Raw genomic sequence first — 19,119 nt, 5'->3', positions numbered from 1 at the left:
AAGCATCGCTGTTCCAAGCTTGCTGATCTGCGAGCCCACTTTCACGCAAACCATAGCACATCCGAGACACTTGGCAGACACGCAAGATGTAGCAAAGAGTGGTTGTTGGAGGGTTTTTCTTTTTCGACCATGCCACGTTTAGCTGCTGCTCCAGTGCTCCAGTTGAGCCTCGCTGAGCCGCATCGATAGCGTGATGATTTTGTTGTTGGCGATGCGTGCCCATGGGGAGAAACCCCGGCTGGAGTTATCGACTCCACATCTCAGGCATGCTATTGGGTCCTGTTGAGAGCTGGGCATCGTGGCACCGCGTGAGGTAGAGCCAAGACGATTGATCTGGGTATTCTGAAGGTGTTTTGGGCTGGTGTATCGATCCATTTTGTAAAAGTTGGTCGGACGTTACTTCTACCCACGATTAAGGCATGGACTAGTCATCTTCAGCCCGGCGTTCCGTAGTTTTCAAAGTCCCCTCCACTGCGATGTTCCATAGTTCACCAAGACGCAAGGCCGACCGAAGACGGCGTTCGTCCAGATTCGTTTGTCGCTCTCAGTCCTTCTGTTCACCAGGGCCATCGATGCGCGTGTCACAACAGCTCGTCTGCGAGCCAGCTCGATCATGCCTACAGATACCCAGCAACCTCTTCTTCGCCCACCATCTCCACCGTCTCCACCCCCCGCAGACGAGCGGCAATCTCTCTCACATATTCTCTCGCAACCTCTTCGACACTTTTCCCCACCACACCCTGCGCCTCGAAGCTAGTCGTCCTCTTCCCCTCCAGTCCACACGCAACAATCCGATCAAACCACGACAGATCGGTCCCCACATTCAGCCCAACCCCATGACTCGTGACGTTCCTCCGCATATGCACTCCAATCGCGGCAATCTTGTCATCCGGGCTGGTCCACACCCCCGTGTGTTCCGTCGTCATGGCTTCGATACCGTACCGCGCACACGTCGCAATCAGCGACTTCTCCAGCAGACAGACGTAGTCGCGCGGCGTGAGCTTGTGGGCGCGCAAGTCGATGATGGGGTACGCGACGAGCTGGCCGGGCCCGTGGAAGGTGGTCTGCCCGCCGCGCATGGCCTCGACGAAGGCGGCGCGCCCGTTGGCGCGGAGGTGTTGCTGCTGCTCCGGCGAGACGGTGCCGATTTCTCGGCGGCCGCACGTGTACACGGGAGCGAACTGGGCGGTGATGATGTGCGGCGACGGCGCGGGCGCGTTGGAGGGCGGCTTGGAGGCGAGGAAGCGCGCGACGAGGGATTCTTGCAGGCGCGCGGCTGTCGAGTAGGGGACTATGCCCGGTAGGTGCATGTGGCGGAGGACTTGCGCCATTGCGGGTTGCTGTGCAATGGGGCTGTTGGGAGGGAAGATGAAGCGTCTAGATGTATGTTATTGCGTCAATAGCCGCAGTTTGCCTCAGCCTGGACAGCGGCTGTTAAAAGAAGCCATAGGAAGGCCGACGTCCTGCTCTTTTAACGGAATGGACGTTGCAGGCGCAGAGGACCAGCCATGCACTCTGCTCCAATACGAAATTACAGTGAAATTACGGTGCTAGGGGCAAGCTTAAGTGCAGTCGAGGGGTGCTCTTGCCCTGTGACGTTGTAGCTTTATCGATAAGCAAAGAAGTTCAGTCGCGCCTGCCAAAAGTCGCGTCTACCTTCCGCCAACAAAAGCCCCTCTACGCACCTCCTCTACGCACCACAGCCTCCTCTACGCACCACAGCCTCCAACACACCACCATGGTAGGCCAGAAGCGCACACGAAGCGGCGAGTCCAAGTCCCAACCCGCATCGCACCCGCACCCGCACCAACCCCAAGACACACCTGCAGCCAACACCCCACTCTGCAGCCAAGCGCTCCCATCGTCCACTGCAACCGACGCAGAAGCAACGACAAGCGCCCACGGCACAAAAGCGCCGCAGACAAACGCCGGCACCGTCACAGCGCGAACCACAGACCCCTTGCGCGCAGACGGAGCCCGCAATCCCACGATCTCACAACACGCACCCAACGCGCTCAAGACAGCCCGCACGCCTTCCTTGAAACGCGCGCGCCTGCCTTCCAACGCCATCATCTCGAAACGCCCGCTGTTGCACGCGGCGCTGCCGAGTCCGTTCGCCAGCGCTGAAAAGCCAAAGGTGCTATACATCACGCGCACCTCGCCGTTCATACCGACGTGCAAGCGGATCCGCGCGCTGCTCGCGCAGACGCAGAGACGCGCTGCGCAATCCGCGAGTGAAGTGCGAGGCCGCGGGAGGGGGTCTAGAGGGAGGGGTCGCGGGCAGCTGGAAGCAAACGGGCGACTCTCGGCGGCGGACGTCGAAGCCAGCATCGCCGAGGGTGCGGGGAGAGCGAGGGGAAAGAGGGAGACTGGAGGCGGGGGTGAGGAAGTCTACTTGAAAGCGACGGGGCGGGCGATACCGCGGGCGCTGGAGCTGGGTGTGAAGTTCCAAGGCGAGGATGATTGCCGCGTGCGGGTGGAGATGGGTCGCGTGCAAGCGATTGACGACGTGGAGATGCAGCCGAGTCCAGACGGGGAGCCAGAAGACGAGGGAGAAGACATGCCGGAGACGCGGATACGCGTGCTCAGCACGGTGACGGTGAGCATCGGGCTGGTATAAGCCATGCCTTCCACCCTTCACCGCGATACCAGCGTTGCAGATACCCAGTCCAGTCACCAGCAGTACCACCGAAGCCAACCGACTCGTTCAAATATGTATCATTGAAGTAGAAACTCTCCCTCTGCTCCATGTCCAAAATACAAGCCACAAGAGGCTCTCTGCATGCCATCATCATCCAAGACCCAAAGTAGACAACTTCATCATGTTACAAAGGAAAGGTTCGCTAGCTGTTACAGTGAATGGTACGGGATGGCTGCCTCGCACGGTGCCCCCATGAGAACCCTCTAGGGGCGTCGATCCAATCCAAAGAAACGCCGGCTAGGAAAACAATTATTAACGCCTCCGTACGCCCTTGCCGAGGGCCCGTGGCAGAATCTGGCGTCTCTAGTAGGCCCGATTATGCAGCGCCTGTGGAAAAAATATGCTAGATGGGTACCACGAATGCGTGGTGCGGGACTCTATTTGAATCTTCCTTCGTTGCGTGAGTGCAAATTGATAGTCGTGTGCGTCTTCGTGGCCTTGTCGTACTCGTGAAGGCGGCGCTTGGCGGTGGTGGTATCCTGCGAGGTCTTGAGCCTTTGTCGATACCGTGACGAGCAAGTCTGCTTCGTTGTGGCTATGATGAAGCCAGGACAGGGTCGAGCCAGCGCATGTATGCGACTGGCTTGCTCCTGGTCATGCCTCGACCCACGTTGCTCAGCTCCAACTCTTCAAGGTTGGCCTCCGTGTTGGTGTTGGTTGAGGCGATATGGTTCCCCTCACTCAGCGCTCGGCCTTTGGATACTGGTTGAGCATAGCCATAACAGCCACACCGATGGCGACTACTGTCACAATAGCACCGACTGGCCCGCCGTGATACATCAGATCAGCGCTGCTGTGACGCTGAATTGAGAGGGCGTTGGACGGCTTCGAGGTCTCCTTGACCTCGCCGTCTACAGCATGCCCATTCTGGTGGCTTGCTCTTCGAGACAGTGTGCCTGCTCTGACCTCATCAACGTCACGGTCCTTGATGATGACGATCTCGCCCTCCTCGGTGTCGTTTTCGTCTTCGGGGCCATCGACACCACCTCCTCTGATGTCCCTAGCTCCATCACCACCACTTCGGCTTCGCCTCCTGCTGCCACCACTGCTCAACTTCGCATTGTCTTTTCTGATGTTCTCAATCATCTCGGCCAGACTCTTGCGGTCAGACTCTGCAACTTCAGCACGCTCGCGGTATCGCTCCATCTGTTGCTTCATCTCGCTCATTTCCAACATCATAGCTTCGAGGCGGTGTTGCAGGCGTGCCGTGGCATCAGCGGTGGGTGACGCAGAGCCGTTCTCTAGGCCGGTATTGCCCGTCTCTTCAACCACGGGGGCTTCTTCTTTCGCCTCCTCTTCCACTTCCCTCTCATGCTCAAGTTCCCTGATCGACTCAGTCTCAAGGCGGTGAGCCCGCTCCTCGGCAGCTTCCCTCGCACGTCGCTCCTCGCTCAGTAACGTTTCCAGGTCCCGCAGCCTGTGACCTTGAGTCTCGATCTCTTTCTTGGCGTTGTTCAGAGCTTCAGTGAGAGACGACATCTGTGCGTCTGACCTTACAGGTGACGCCGCCTTGGGGCGCTCAGTGTCTGACCTCTTGAGTGACGACGCAGCGTTTGGCTTCTCGGGCAAAGGCTGCTGCGGTGGAGGAGCTGGAGGGTCGGAGAATCTAGCTTTTAGGTTGATATCCTTGATCGGCGAGATCCTTACCGAGTTGGCGGGAGACTGTTTGGCCGGCTCCTTCTTCGGCTCTGACGATAGGATAGCATTGATGTACTGATGGGCCTGCTGCAGCTCTTGTGACTGCTGCTTGGCAGCCTTCATCTCCGCCTGCGAGTATTAGTACGGGTGGCATCTGTTTTGCACGAGGCACTCACATTTAGTTTCTTGACCACCTGTTCCATGGTGATTGGTTGCAGCCAGAAGTTGGGGTGGCGTGGCTGCTGCATAGCGTTCTGGTACGCCTGCACACCGCCAGCCATTTGCATGCGTTGTCCATTCATCGAGCCTTGGCTGGGCGTGCGGCCACGCATGTTCGCCAACTGCTGTTGACCGTTTGCTGCCATCATGTTCTGCATCTGATTGCTGTCCAGTTCGCCAAAATTAAGGTCGAGTGCCTCGTTGGGTGAGCGGGCGTAGATGCCAGCATGCTCGACACGAGCAGCAACCTTGTGGTGCACAATGGTCTTCTGGTCCTCGCTGACAATGTCGATTCCGAGCTCCAGCATGTCCTGTTCTCGAAGCTCATGAGGTTCTGAGTCGCGGTTCTCTTGTGACAGTCGCTGTCCGTTGACAAAAGTGCCGTTGGACGACTTGACGTCGCGGATCCATATCTTGCCATTGCGGTCTGCCCACACTTCTGCGTGCTGTCGAGACAGTACTTTCGAGTCAAAGTACCCGTTGAGTGGTGTCGGTATTGTCTTGTTGTTGGTCTGGCGACCGATGCGGAGAACGTCTGGGAAGAACGGGACGGTGATGGTCTTGCGCTCGAATGTGCCGTTCATGGGTATCAGGTGCAGGATGGCGGTGCTCTCCCCTGCCTGTCGCTGCACGCCATTCTGCTGCGACGGCAGGACCGCATTCTGCTGCGAGGGGAGCATGGCGGAGGGTGCCTGCAGCGCGCTCATGGCAGAGGCGGCGGATGCGCCAGGCCCTGCAGTGGCGATTTGCTGCGGGCGGGCAATGGAGAGGCCTGCGACAGGCTCGGTCTTGGTTGCTGGGTAGAGGCCCTTGGGCCCTTTTGTCTTGCGGGCGGCCCAGGCGCTGCCGTCGGTGCCGTTCGGGAGCGCCAGGCCGTTGGGCTGCGGCTGCGACTGGGTGGAGGCGGCCGATATGGTGGACGTGGACGAGGCCTGCGACGACAGGGACGAGGATGAGTTTGTCCGCTGGGCGCTCTTCCGCGGCATGTACATGGCGCCGTTGGCGCCTCCCTCAGCGCTCCATGCCTGCCGGTTGATGTTCTGGAAGGATTGCACAGGAGGAGCGACGGCCGTCATTTGGAGGGCGAGCGGCGGGCGGCCGGTTTCCGAAAGCGGTGGTTGCGTTATTGATGCTCAGGGTCGTGCGGCGTCACTTTTTGTGGATGTCCGTGTCTCCGTCCTGGGCGCCGCAGCGAGACAGCGTGGCAGCCGCGCAAACCACCAGAACCAGAAGAATACAGCAGGACAGGGCAGCAACAGTCGGCCGTCAGCTCAGGCGCGCATGCGTCGCGGTGCAGTGCAGTGCAGTGCAGCACTCAGGCGGTGCAGTGGGTGCAGAGCAGGCGGCCTGCGGCGAGGTCGTCTCTCTGTCGTGTGCTGTCAACTCTCCGGGAGCCCGTGCGACGGCGGTCGATGCAGGCCTGCTCAGTGCAGATGGCGTGCGGCGGGTAGCAGCAGCAGCAGCAGAGCCAGACAGGCAGGGCGATGGCGATGGCGAGGCCGTGTGCAGGCTGGCGGGTGGAGCGTGGTGGGCGGGTTCGCGTTTCGAGGTGCTTGGATACCTGGGGCGGGAGGGAGGTCGTTGGTCCTGGCCGTCCTGGCCGGTAGGCCTGGCCTGGTCGTTCGCTTGAGAGCCGTGAGGCGCGCAGACGAGACAGCGCTGGACACAACGGGCAGAATGACGTGCAGTGGAACAAGTAGCAGGGCACGTCGTCTGTGGACACGACGGCTGCGAGAGTCACGTATGCATCGATACGCGGTGCCAGACACGACGAGATGTAGTCGCAGACCTTTCCTTGCCGTGCAGTGCACTCGGTTCAGTCCAAGGTCACGTGTCTGGCCGCTGGGGCAAAGTGAGGCTTGGTGCCGTGTTGCTGTCCGGATTGGTGTCGTGTTGCTCTCCGCATTAGTGCTCTACAAACGTCTAACACAACTGTTGCGATGCCAGTACCTGTAGGAGCTATGCCTGGAGGCGGCGCACATGGCCCCTCCACACTCGACAAGCGTATGTTTGCTGCAGACAAGCTGCATTGCGAAGTCGGCTAACGGCCTGCAGTGAAGATGGGTGGCATGATGGGTGGATGTATGTCGACAACGACTTGACATGACGCAAATGGCTCTCTGACAGTCTGCATAGCTGTGGGTCTCATCATTGGCTTTATTTTCGGTGCGCACACCACCCATAGCATACACCAGGAGCCCTGTGCTGACGATGCTAGGCTTCACAAACATCGTTCGATTCGGACCCGGGCCAAACGGCATGCTGCGGACTCTTGGACAGTACATGGCAGGATCTGCAGCGACCTTTGGGTATGCAAGGCCTCCCGAATGCGCGTTCAAACTGACTGGTCGCCACAGCTTCTTCATGGCCATTGGCACCACCATCCGCACGGACAGCTCGCCCATCGTTACCCAAGCCTTCGGCAGCATCAACAGCCGCCCTACTATCCTGTCGCGACAGTACCAGAGCTTGAAGGCCTCTCGCGTCGAGAAGAACTAGGGGATGAATCTATGGGGGGGGGATGGAGAGGCAGAGGCGACCTCGGTTGGCCTACACATGTACAACACCGTTGCAGTTTTACAACAGCGAGCATGTACATATAGCGTTGAGGACGCAGTTTAAAGTGACAAGAATGTCATAAAGCAGGGCAGGGCAGAACAGCCCTGTACCCTCAACCACATGGTCGGTCCAAGTGTTGATGGGCATTTCATCTTCGCCACCTTTTGAATACGACAATTCGTACTCTGGACTTGGCTGTGTCAGCCGGCCCAGTCGAATCACAATGAGTCTAAACGTAAAATCGACTACCATGTGACAGTGCTGAGGTGACTTGACTGTTTCACCACCAGCTACGAAGCTTTCGAGACTATCGTCTCTCCCAGGTCCACGAAATAACCGATCAGACGTCAAACTAGCTCGTGAAAGAAGCCTGTAGCTTACGTTGGTGTAAACCACTTTACACAAGTTCTTTACATCAGCAACCGGCGACTTCCGATTCGAGCTAGTCTCAAACAGCACCAACTTATCTCGAATCACCTGCAGCTTCATCAGGCCGCCTCCTATCCATCTGCGCAGATGTCGCATTAACGTTCAAGTAGCCTTCAGTCCAGGCCTTCTCCGCAGTCTTAATCTCAGGACCGCGTTTCGCTGTACGCAGATATGCCGGCACTCAAGCCAATCTTCGTCAAGGCCTACTGGTCATTGGCCGGCCTGGGTATGCTATGGGCTGCGTTCCTGGTAGCGCTGTGCTTCCCAACGATACAACGACAGTACGTGGCATTGTGATTCGTGAGACGACATGAGCTGACAATCTGTATAGTGCTCTTTACGCCCACAAGTTCAACACAAACTTCTGGCACAATGTCTCAAATCCGGAGGAGTTCGGATTCGCTAGTCAGTCTTTCCGCATCCTTCAAATCAGCAATTCTCAGCCATCGACCGAGGAACTCGTACTAACGAGGTTCCAGAGGGCCAGGTGCAGCCTTTCTACCTCGAGACGTCAGACAGCGAGCAACTGTTTTGCTGGCACGTGCTTCCCTTAGACGTGTATCTGCAGAACGAGGAGCAGCTGGCTATGGGCACTACGACTGGAGAGGTCGCAGATGAGCTCAAGGGAACCATGGGAGAGAAATTACTCAGAACGGATCCCGAGTCAAGAATCGTTGTCAATTTTCACGGGGTAAGTCAAAGTATCCGCATCATGTGTTCAAACATTGGACGGACCTCAAGTCTGCTACTTGCGTCTACGTCTGGAGCTTCCGCATGATGCCTCTGATTCGCCGATTGATCTAACGTCAACACAGAACGCAGGCCATGTTGGCCAAGGCTGGCGTCCATCATCCTACCGTTCAATCTCCGGCATCCCCCACACCCACCTTCTAACCTGCGACTACCGGGGCTTCGGACTCTCTACACTGAACAACCCCCCTCACCTCCCCACAGAAACCGGCCTCATCACTGACGCCATCTCTCTCCTCCACTACATCGAAACCACCCTCAACCACCCTCCAGCCCGCACCGTGCTGCTCGGCCAAAGCCTCGGCACAGCCGTCACCGCCGCCTCAGCCCTGTACTTCGCCGACCCCTCATCCCCCGAGCTGCCCGCGGATCTAACCCAAGTCTCGCCGCTGCCAAAGTCCCACGCCGGCTTCGCGGGCATCATCCTCGTCGCGCCGTTCCGCGATCTGGCGACGCTGCTCGAGACCTACAAGGCCGGGGGCTTCATCCCCGTCCTGCGGCCGCTGCGAGGCTACCGCCGCGTCGCCAATTTCCTGCTCGGACGCATCGTGGACCACTGGCCGACGTTGCCGCGCCTGCGCGCTCTCCTTACTCTGACCGCCACCTCCAAGACTCCGATCCGCCTCACCCTGCTCCACGCGCGTAATGACCAGGACATTGATTTCCGCCAGTCCGAAGCGCTTTTCCAGCCCCTGCAGAGCACGATGTTGGCCGAGGAGGGTGTGAGCGCAAGGGAAGAAAGGAGGAGTATCCACGGCGCTGAGAGGGTGAAGAGGGGCGCTTTTGCGTTCAAGCGCGTCGAGGATGCGCGGGGCGAGCGCATGTGTGAGTTGGAGGTTGTGCGGTTTGGCGGGCACAACGAGGTTCTAGGGTGGACGCAGGTCAGTCTTGCGATTAGGAGGGCGTTTGAGGCTATGCAGGTGAGGGCTGAGAGGGGCGTGGGGCTGGATGTCGAGTAAACGAGGTTGAGGTGATGTGTGCAGATCGATAGAAGAGATGGAAGCTATTTGTGCGACAGGACATATCAGCAGTCACCTTTGGGGACGTGAGGATACGGGAGGAAGTCACTAGCAAACCTTCCACGGCCTGACGAATTGAGTATTGTAGTAGAGGAAGAGCGGCGGCGGTCTTGCTGCGTCTTTCCCCTACTGTACTCGAGCTTTTTCCTTTCTGCCTTGCGTCTCTGCATCATGCCGACTTGCTCCTACACCTGCACATATTGCTCTTGTCCGCGCGCAGGAAAACCTCGCCCAGATCGTCAGACTCACAATCCGGAATCTCAACAGTATCGGCAGTGAAGCTTGAAAAAATATTCCCAACTACCAGCAAGACAAAGACTGACACTGGAAGGCAAAGAAAATAGGAATACAAGCCAATCGCCATCCGCACCACAACCCCGTGCTTCCCATTCCATCGCTCCCCTCCAAGCAACCCATCTCCTTAAGCCCGCTCAACACGCCGCCAGACCTGCAAAAGCATCAACAAGCACAGCCGCTTGATAGTACCTCTCCATCCACCCATCCCACCCGAATCTCGCCGCCCCAAAAAAACCCCACCGCCACAGCGCGCTACCCAGCACCTCAAGTCCACTCATCCCCGTTCTCCACCGCCAGCTGCTGCCCTGAACATGGCAGTCCTTGGTCTTCCTTTTAGCTTCGCAAGGATTTCTTCCCCCGCGCCTCGCCCGCGCATGAACCGCACATCCAGCATGCCACTGCCCTGTATTAAGGTTCAGCAGCGCGGTGGCTGGGTCTTCAGGCGCGCTATTCCAGCGCGCCGATCAGTCTTTGGGGTCTGGAGTCCGCTGCCTGGGCCACTGCGCCGTAGCATGGGTGTGCCGGCGCGTAGTGTGGCGGAGAGGGGGCGGTGCGGAGTGCGGAGACAGGTACAGTTTCATGCGGGCGTGCTGAGGCACGAGGGCTGAACTTTGGCGTTTTCGTTGCCTCGGAAGGTGTTGTGGAGGGGCAGAAGGGGGGGAGACTGGGCGTCGGTTGTTTCGCTGGAGAGGGGTTTCTTATGGTGTGGTGGTGGGCGGTGCAAAGAGTGGTCGTGAGAAGCTACGGGATCATTGCGTTGTTGAGATACCGTCGAGAGAATCACGAGCATGGGAAGTGCGCGGAAAGTGGTTGAAGTGCATATATATATTCTGAAGGTCATTCTGTATGTAGTTCGTTTTCATATCAACATGTGGCTGTCTGGAGATGATCCAGTGCCTCCTCCCAAGCGCCAGTAATGCAATGCGTCTCTCAGCGAAAGTCTAATGTACAACAACAATCTCGGTCGCAGACCTCGTCCCCTAAAAAGTAGCAAGCGAGTGACTGGAAAAAATATCAAGCGATATCAATATCATGGAGCGTCTCCGAAGAATTGGAATGGGCGGCTTAGTGCTTGTGGACGTGGCCAACAAAGCTGCGGCGGTGGCGGCGGACGACACGCCCGTTGTAGGCGCGCTTTGAGATAGTGCCGTTGGAGCAAGTTGTTCCAGCGGCGACGGCCTGCCACACGACAGATCCATTGTTGCAGATGCCGAATTGGCTGGTACCGTTGCAGAGAATGGCACCGTTGGTGGAGCATGTGGTGGAGCTAGAGCCACCAGCGGCGGGTGCAGTGGTGGGTGTGGCGCCCGAGGTGCCAGTGCCAGCAGCAGAAGTAGTGGCGGCAGGCTTGGAGGCAGCGGCTGTCGTTTTGACAGGTGTGGAGGGCGTCCCGGTGACAGTGACGAGAGTGGTCTGGGTCGAAGCAACGGGAGCGGCGCTGGAGGCTCCAGGGGCGAAGACACCGCCAGCTCCACCTGTGGCAGCTGCGGAAGTAGCAGCAGCCTTGGATGTAGCAGCAGCCTTGGATGTAGCCACGGGAGTAGAGGCATATCCAGAGGCACCACCGGCAGCAGAGGACGGAGCGGCAGCAGCAGAGGTGGCAGCAGCAGAGGTGGCAGCAGCAGAGGTAGTACCAGCGCCAGCGGGGGGAGTGTACATGCCGTCGTTGCCACCAGCGGAAGAAGGAGCAGCAGAAGCCTGGCCACCAGCAGAGGAAGCGGGGGCACCAGAGCTAGCAGGAGATGAAGGGTCAGCAGGAGTGGTGCCAGTGGCGCCGCAGCTACCTGTAGGAGCCTTCTGGTCGTTGGTGTTGCCCTTCTCGACAACGGAGCCGGGAGCAGGGAATTCAGTAGCAAAGTTCTGAGCAGTTGTGCAACCCTCGCCAATGTTGGCAACGAGCATATCGGGAAGAGCGTCGAAAGCGGTGGTGTCGCTTGCACCGCCAGTGACCTCGATAGGAGCGCAGTTCATGTACAGCTCAGGAGCACCAGACATCTTGGAGAACCAAGTCCACGCAAAGGTAGCCTTGCCATTGGGAATGCTGTCGGGGAGCTCGAACTGGTACTCGTTGGTGGTGCCGTCAACACCGGGGCAGCCTCCCTCGATGGACTTAATGACCTTGAACTTGGAGTTTTCCGTGGGTTCGGTGTCGGTTGTGACGGAAAGCTGGCAAGAGCCACCACCGTGGACTGCTGTGCCTTTGAACTTGATGGTCTGTTGCGAACCCACAGCCATATTGTTCATTGTAGAAACAGTGAACCCATTCTGAGACTTGCAGGGGAACTGTGAACTTGTGATAGGGCTGTTGTCGATTTTGTCAACGCTGTATGGAACAGGCTGGTCCATGATGATGTGGGCGTTGGCGATGTATGCGCAGAGGGTGGCAGTGGCCAGAAGAACTGATCGGAGAGACATGGTGATGGTGATGTGCTGGATATCTTCAAGATGATGTGTTAATGACTGTGATGTATGAAGAAAAACGGACTAGACCAGCTAGCGGGAAGGAGAAGAATGCAAATGCGAAGAAGGTAGAAGCTGCTGAGAGAGCGTGTTGTGTGATGAGCCAAGAAGGAGGCTCTGGCAAACGTTTATATAAGATGCCAGGCCGCATTGCTCTATGCGCCACTATACTTCCAGCGAGTTTACTACGGCAATCCCCTAATCAAACCACTTGTCTGGAAGACGACAGACTGAACGCAAAACAACGGCCTTGAGAGACGTGGACAGCTCCACCACGGCGAGCGCCTACACAGTGAACACTGAAACTGGCGGTCCAGGTGTGACCAAGACTGTGAGCCAAAGAAAGGCCGGTACCTTCGCAGGGGTGACGCAGGTACATCATGCGACATCGCCTAAACTGGCAGGCTGTGGGAGTCGAAGACTCGAGGTTTGCCAGGTCTCGTTGGGCGCCTCAGCAGAGGTTTCGTTTCGCCTGTCCATGGGGTTGATGATTGGTCGCGAGGTTGAGTCGCTTAGCGGGCCGCGAGATCATCCAGACCCCTGTGTTTGGGACCGTGTCGCAAGTCCGCCTCCGCAACCCCTGCAGATGCCGACCGATTGGCTGGCCGTTCGCTTTCTTGGTAGACCGTCTTTTGCTGCAGCAATGCTTCCGCCCCCAGCGCCTGCTAACAAAGCTTGACTTCTGGAGCGTGTCTTCAGGGCCTGTCACATCAACATCTCAACAGCCATTAAGACAGGCTGCAGCGAAGCGCTAGATGCTGATCGTGACTTCTGTCGCACTGTGGGTCTGCGCATGCCGATGTTTCGAGGTCCATCGCACTGACACTCAACATATTACCGTGAGGCTCCCTATTGTCTGCCACGACTTGTCCATGCTGATAGTGGAGACTTCTAAGTGTCCCGTCAATGTCCAGTCGGTGCAAGTCCGTTGACCAGTAGCTGTGATCACTAAAGGGCCCGCACTTGGGTGGCGGTGCTACTGCTTACTGCGCCACGGGGAGGCGGGTCCGATATTGCAAGGCTCGGGTCAGCAAGTACCATTCATGCGTCTTGGACTTGAGCCGAACTCAACAGTACAGGCGCCCATGCTCCAACTTTCTCAATGGAACGCCAGCTGCGAATGCGATGTGGCCAACATCATCATCGCCTCTGACATCTCCCACGCAGAACTCGACATCTTTCAATAACCTTGCGCGTTCCATACCATTTAGCATGGTGCCTCCATTGGGGATGTTGACGAAGCGATTCTCGTAAGTCATGCTAGTGACGAAACCGAACATCTCTGGACCGAGAGTCTTCCACTTGAGCACGAGGGACGCCACTCCAGTCGCAAAGATAGTCGCAGCTGCCGCAATAAGAAGACCGAGCCAAGCGAAGTTGCACACAAAGATAGCGTGTGTCTTACTGACCGTCGAATTGGTAGTTGCTCCGATGAAGTAGATCCCTGACGCGTATGTTTTGTCTTGGAACGGAAAATACCAATCCACGAAAGTCGTGTTCTTGGTGGTGACGTTGCTAGATAAATAGACATTGACATCATCGACTGGAGCAGTGTCGAGTCCAAAGGCCGAGTAGTTGTTTTGGGGCAGGTTGCCTAGGTACGCATTTGGCGCAATTGTGAGTTGATAATATGTGTTCAGCAAGAGCGACAGTCTTTTCGCAAACACATTGGTGCTCAACTGAGCCAAGTCTACCCATCCTGAGTTGTCGCCCAAATTCGAGGTGGGAGAGACAAACTGAAATGCAGTGGCGTTGAAAAGGAACTGTTCGGTCGGGTTGGATCCTCTCGACCAGCCAAAGGTTTTCGGGAAAGCTTTCAGTGCAAGCTGCGCAATCAAGATATGGTCGAACGGGGTGACATTCTCATCGCGAGTGTCTATCAACGACCGACGTTGTTGGACAGCAGAGCACTTATCCATGGTACACTCGACCGTAGTCTCGATGTGAATCTGACCCAACGAGCAGTTTGCGAAGTTCAAGGTCGTGTTCCCTAGAGGCTCGAAGCCAACCGTCGAAGCATACGTGATTTTTCGTTTCGGGTACGGTTGAGCATTTGCAGATGTGTTCACGTACCCTGCGTAGGCGTCGAATCGGCCGTCGTCCCCCTGACTTAGAGGAAGATCGGTCTGCAGGAAGAATGTCGCGGTTTTCCCTCCAACAGCATTCTTTTGGCTCCAAGGGCTGTCGGTCTCGGACATATTCTGCCATATCTGACCAGGCACAAGCTTCTGCAATTCAGTGTAGTTGTATTTGCCCACGATCGTCGTCTCGAAGGGCTCGCATTCGACAGTCAGGTGGGAAGTTTCCAGGTTGAAGCTGCCATCTCGATCCATGGGCCTACCAATAACGGGGATGCCGACTAATGCTCGATAGTCCTCTGGCTTAGAGATGTTTGCTGGTACCGCCGACCAGGACGAATTGAGATCGTACATGAAGGGTATCTTCACGTTCCCCCAGGTATCCTCGGCTCCTCTCTTAACCTCGTCTGAGCCAAATAAAGCGGCAGCATAGAGTGGTTCGACTTGTGTAAGAGCCCCATCGTTTTCCACATAAGTGCCACTGGTCATAGCCCAGACAGCGGACCCAGCACCTGTGGAAAGATAGCGAAGTGGCATGAAGGTGGAATCCGTACTTGTAGATCTTTCCAGAAGGCGGAGTGATGCTTGACCACCTAAGGGAGACATTGCCCACAGGAACAAGAGATTCACGCCCACTATAGTAAGTCGACGCATCAAGAATTGACTCTCAACTGTCCCCCAGACGGATTGACTGGCCATCAATAGCTCGAGTGTCTACTTGCAATGGATCAGCGGGCTTGTCTCAGTATGCAAGACAGGGACGACTTACACTGAGCTTGGCCCCCTTCTCGGCCAAGTACCTTGCTATCATCTTCATGCTGCGGCCGGATATCGCTGCAAACATGATCGGAAACAATGTAGGGCCCTTGAAGCAGTCAGCCTCTACTGCATTTTGGTAAATTGTTAACGACTGACTAGTTGAATAGCTGATGTGACCTTGGTGGCAAAGGCGTTTCCTTCGACAACTTTGCCATTCAACGTGACAACAGCGACGCCGAGTACTGATGATGTCAATTCGAAGAAGCTTATGGGAAGAGGCAGGGAGACACATACAGACGAAGTATATGGGCAGTACAACGAGTATTACATCGCCGAGTGCGAATAGAACTGTAACCCAATCGTGATGATGCTTCTTCAGTTGCCTCGCTTGCTCAGGCCAGCTTGGAACTCGAGTCACTGTTGTTTCCCACGTCTTCGACTTCATCTCGGCATTCGGTATGGGCGAATAATTTATCTCGTCAGAAATCGGCGACACAAGAACCTCGTGTTGAAGTGGGTGCCCGCGTGAACTGGTGTTCGCGGCCATGGTTGCGGATGCACTCAAGGAATACTGCACCGAGCAGATGAGACAGGTACATCTTCCATACGCGACGAGCGAACGCAAGGACTTTTGATGGCGTCCATGAGGCACAGCCATAGCGAATCCACCTCTTGCTTCTAACGTTTCTCGCCATAAGAGCGCGCTTGCGATATTGCAAGAGTGTAGACGCGGTGCTCTCAGCGAATCATTTTGCTTTGGTGCGACGATAAGCGCCGGGACGACCCTGAGTGTGGGCGCGTCTCGGCCCGCGATGGGGCTGAATGTGCATTCCTATTTTCGCGTTGCACAATTCCTTCATTATTGTAAGCTTGTTGGCAAGATACAGCTCGCATACGATGTGAACTGTGAGCGTGGGCGATGACACCCGAGAGATGTGGGAGGAGGGGCAGCCTGGCGACCCGCGGGGAAGAAACGTTGTCACCGCCAAGGACGCCATGCGCTCCTTCATCAACCTCTGAAAATGTCGATTGCTCCTGTCTTCTTCGCAATCCAACGGCTGTGCCGGTAGTATGTAAGTAAGTACAAGATTTTCCGGCTGGTACAGCACCACTCCATGTCGCTGGATCCTACGCACTCACCGCCGATCCGCGGTCACCTCTCCGGCTCTGGTAACGTACCGTGAACACTGAACACATACATTGGCTTCTTGTCGCATACGTACACAGTACAGTATATTCTGCATGAGTACCACCAGGAGTATTGATGAGCATGAAGCATCTGCACGCGATGTTTGGACAAGTCACACAGTCACGTACCCGGGGCCACGTGCTGTGCGTCAACGAACCTGCATCGAACAAGGAAAAGATGTATGACAAAAGCCACAAGCCGACAGAACTCGAGATCGAAGCCTCGCTAGTATCTGAACTGGGCATGCATTCAACTGGGCGTTGGAGGAAGTAGGCCTTCCAAAACTTCGACCGCGGGCTGAACATGTGACCCAAATTCCAAGACAGCGCGCGCATGATGCGCTCGAGGGACGCGACGTGTGATGGGCGACTCAGCTGCAAATACATCACTTGTCGTTGTCAGTGTGATTATTATGAACTGTAGGTGCCTGGCCGCAAAGGTGATAGCCTTCACTTCCCGTTCCATCCTGTGGTACGCTACTCTCATTCTACTCTCATCGCACATGTAGATAACATCACCTTCGCCATGAAAGAAGATGTCGGAGCTGCCATCGAGCCCGTAAGGCGGAGATTAATGATATTGGAACACAAACTGACCTGCGCAAGGATGTGCTCAAAGACCACGTCTTTGTAGCATCGCTCATCGGTGTTTTGACAGACGTGTTTGGGTCTGCGAAAGACCTGTACCACAAATTGAAGCAGCAGTCTACCTGCGACGACGACGACATAACGCAGAGAGACAAACATGCGTCCAACCACGATCATCGGGATTCACACCCAAACATCTTAGAATCTGTCGGTCGCCATGTACGATGGAGCCTCGACCAGAGGGCCAGGCACTACAGCGACAGGGAAGATGACCTTATATGCAACGCATCCGCTCAAGTCCAAACAACATATGATCGCGCATACCGCAAGATCGGCGAGCTGTACGCGCGCGGTGACGACATTGCAAGGATCCAACTGCAATCGCAGATCATCAAGTTGCAGCAAGTTCTGATCAGCATACATCAAGACTTCGGGCTTAGCAACTACCTCACAATCGCCTCCTCACACTCTCAACTCATCTACCTAGTCCAGACCGTCCGAACAACGCGCGCAGCTGCCATCCAAGCACTCGATCTCCTCTACCAACGTCTGCTGGCCGAGCCTCGTCCTGGGAAGCCAGATCCGCGCCCGTCGATGCCAGGAGGCTTTCCAACAGCTCCCAAGAAGCCACACAGGAGTCGCAGCAGCAGCTCAAGCTCTTCAGACACTCCTGTTCCAGTACCGCTGAAGCCGACACCCAGACCCGAGCCTAAACCAGTGCCTGCGCCAGCGCCTTGCCCAGCACCGAAACCGAACCCCAACTTGAACAAACTCTTCTGCCGTTACGCCCTCGACCTTCAATACAATCCTCATCTTCCACTCTCACACCATTTCTATACCAACGGTGATCGTCGCTGTCCCCACTGCCGTACTTTCATACCTGTGCGGCCGAACAAGGCGTGGGAAATCGTCATGCTCGCTCGCGGACGGCATCCAAGGCGGATGAAGTTCCTAGTAAGGAACGAATTTGTTGTCAAGTGTCATCGTGTCGGCGGTGGTTTCGCATGTGTACTGTGCGCAAAGTATGGTGATGCGGATACAGTGTGTCGCGATGTGGGGGATTTGATGGAGCACTTGTGGAGGGAGCATACGTGTGAGGATTTGGAGAGGGATGAGGATATTGTGGGTGGTTAGTTGAGTTTTGGGTTGGAACTTGGGATGTGGGCGTTGGGAGTCTTCTCGTGATACCCAGATTGCAGCTTCTTCGTTTGCTCGAGCGCTTTAGTGCGTATCCATAGTATTAATGATAAATATACACTTCTCGATTTACCCTGAACATGGAGTCCTATCTGAGGTTGCAGGAAAAGCCGTACAGCAAGGATCTAATTGTAGGTGCTGACGGGTTCGAATATGCCCAACCGACTCTCTAATGATTATCACCTGCCAGATGTTCTCCCTGAGCCATGCCGTCAACCATGAGAATAACCACTTACCCCGAATTTTGTTCCCACTTGCGTTCAAGTATATTGCTTACATGAAGTTCTCACAACTTCGTAACAACAATATGTCGACACGCCGTGCCCACTCGCTTGTTCTCGCCTCAGTATCGCACACACTGAATTAGAGGTGAAAGCAAGCCGTCTCTCACCCACCATCACTCCAATGCGCCTATTGCCTCTCACCACATCAAGTCCAACTTCCATCCCCATCTCGTATTGAACAAATTCGCTCACTCCTCCATCAAATCCATCTCATCTGAAAGGTTGACGTGGCGGTTGAAAGTTCAACGCATACTGGAGTTTGAGACCGTTCGGTCCCTGAGAGCTTTTGGTTCGAGCCGTAATCGTGACCAAACTGTAAAAGAGATGCCCTGGATAGTGTAATGCCAGAAAGCCGTTAGGTATGCCTTCCAGTGACGAGTCTCAGGTTTCGGCAGGAGGTTTAGAATGGGCCCTTAGGTCCGCGGCTGACTGTTCTTTTGCTGCTTTTTTGTGGACTCGAGATAGTGCAGTTGAGATCTTGCTTCGGTTTATCCATGGTGAGGAGTGCGGATGGCGTGCTGTGCTGCAGCGTGGTGGTTGTAAGGGAGAAGTGATGTATATAGGCTAGGCAAGAGCATTCGAACTGTGATGTATCTAACCCTAAGAGAGTGTGTCTTATTTAGAACTATCAGTCGGACCTCACAGGAAGTAGAAACCGGTTATCCACCAGATCAGCCCATCAAATAGCTCGCAGTCAAGAGCAACGACATTCAGGACCTGCCGAACAACGCACACTCAGGAAGCCAACGTCCGTAGACAAGGAAGAGAACAATCGTAGTTAGCCGCGACCTCGCTGCTTCACGCACACAAAGCACACGCACTGTCTTAACCTCCACAGACCCAGCGCGAGGCACGACGGACAAGTACTATTGTACCCAGGGCGTTCCTGGGGCTCGATGTTTCTTGACGCTTCCGGGGCTCGACGTGCGCAGCGTACGGTTCGGTGGCGTCTG

The 19,119-nt window shown here is 56.0% G+C and overlaps 9 protein-coding genes across 9 annotated transcripts; 4 read left to right on the top strand and 5 right to left on the bottom strand.

Moving 5' to 3' along the window:
• Positions 1 to 617: 617 nt before the first annotated feature.
• On the bottom strand, positions 618 to 1,331 carry M421DRAFT_50420 (octanoyltransferase; the record flags this gene model as incomplete). The annotated part of the gene is made up of 1 exon (XM_033594827.1): positions 618 to 1,331. The coding sequence occupies one exon, from the start codon at positions 1,329 to 1,331 to the stop codon at positions 618 to 620; it is 714 nt and encodes a 237-aa protein (XP_033454504.1).
• A 689-nt stretch (positions 1,332 to 2,020) lies between these two features.
• Positions 2,021 to 2,614, top strand: M421DRAFT_37695 (uncharacterized protein; the record flags this gene model as incomplete). Its single annotated transcript, XM_033589816.1, has 1 exon — positions 2,021 to 2,614. A coding segment is annotated over one exon (594 nt), but the record flags the coding sequence as incomplete, so codon positions are not given.
• A 768-nt stretch (positions 2,615 to 3,382) lies between these two features.
• Positions 3,383 to 5,634, bottom strand: M421DRAFT_88252 (uncharacterized protein; the record flags this gene model as incomplete). The annotated part of the gene is made up of 2 exons (XM_033597648.1): positions 3,383 to 4,468; positions 4,516 to 5,634. 2 exons carry the CDS (start codon positions 5,632 to 5,634, stop codon positions 3,383 to 3,385), a joined length of 2,205 nt encoding a protein of 734 aa, XP_033454502.1.
• Positions 5,635 to 6,458: 824 nt separating this feature from the next.
• M421DRAFT_415290 (uncharacterized protein) lies at positions 6,459 to 7,262 on the top strand. Its single transcript, XM_033590643.1, has 5 exons — positions 6,459 to 6,562; positions 6,614 to 6,640; positions 6,695 to 6,724; positions 6,777 to 6,867; positions 6,916 to 7,262. The coding sequence occupies exons 1-5, from the start codon at positions 6,499 to 6,501 to the stop codon at positions 7,055 to 7,057; spliced, it is 354 nt and encodes a 117-aa protein (XP_033454501.1). The 5' UTR covers positions 6,459 to 6,498; the 3' UTR covers positions 7,058 to 7,262.
• Positions 7,097 to 7,827, bottom strand: M421DRAFT_116826 (uncharacterized protein). Its single transcript, XM_033587258.1, has one exon. The coding sequence runs from the start codon at positions 7,640 to 7,642 to the stop codon at positions 7,136 to 7,138; it is 507 nt and encodes a 168-aa protein (XP_033454500.1). The 5' UTR covers positions 7,643 to 7,827; the 3' UTR covers positions 7,097 to 7,135.
• On the top strand, positions 7,353 to 9,370 carry M421DRAFT_116750 (uncharacterized protein). Its single transcript, XM_033587257.1, has 4 exons — positions 7,353 to 7,827; positions 7,878 to 7,951; positions 8,026 to 8,237; positions 8,362 to 9,370. Exons 1-4 carry the CDS (start codon positions 7,718 to 7,720, stop codon positions 9,253 to 9,255), a joined length of 1,290 nt encoding a protein of 429 aa, XP_033454499.1. The 5' UTR covers positions 7,353 to 7,717; the 3' UTR covers positions 9,256 to 9,370.
• Positions 9,371 to 10,677: 1,307 nt separating this feature from the next.
• On the bottom strand, positions 10,678 to 12,027 carry M421DRAFT_51218 (lytic polysaccharide monooxygenase; the record flags this gene model as incomplete). The annotated part of the gene is made up of 1 exon (XM_033594910.1): positions 10,678 to 12,027. The coding sequence occupies one exon, from the start codon at positions 12,025 to 12,027 to the stop codon at positions 10,678 to 10,680; it is 1,350 nt and encodes a 449-aa protein (XP_033454498.1).
• A 1,112-nt stretch (positions 12,028 to 13,139) lies between these two features.
• Positions 13,140 to 15,456, bottom strand: M421DRAFT_50382 (uncharacterized protein; the record flags this gene model as incomplete). The annotated part of the gene is made up of 4 exons (XM_033594819.1): positions 13,140 to 14,864; positions 14,920 to 15,015; positions 15,066 to 15,151; positions 15,204 to 15,456. The coding sequence occupies 4 exons, from the start codon at positions 15,454 to 15,456 to the stop codon at positions 13,140 to 13,142; spliced, it is 2,160 nt and encodes a 719-aa protein (XP_033454497.1).
• On the top strand, positions 15,455 to 17,819 carry M421DRAFT_97206 (uncharacterized protein; the record flags this gene model as incomplete). The annotated part of the gene is made up of 2 exons (XM_033598477.1): positions 15,455 to 15,457; positions 16,662 to 17,819. 2 exons carry the CDS (start codon positions 15,455 to 15,457, stop codon positions 17,817 to 17,819), a joined length of 1,161 nt encoding a protein of 386 aa, XP_033454496.1.
• Between the last annotated feature and the right edge of the window lie 1,300 nt (positions 17,820 to 19,119).

This window comes from Didymella exigua (genome assembly GCF_010094145.1).
Source record: "Didymella exigua CBS 183.55 unplaced genomic scaffold M421scaffold_1, whole genome shotgun sequence".
NCBI lineage: Eukaryota > Fungi > Ascomycota > Dothideomycetes > Pleosporales > Didymellaceae > Didymella > Didymella exigua.
Note: the sequence above shows the minus strand (reverse complement) of the source record. Positions and strands in the feature narration are given on the sequence as shown.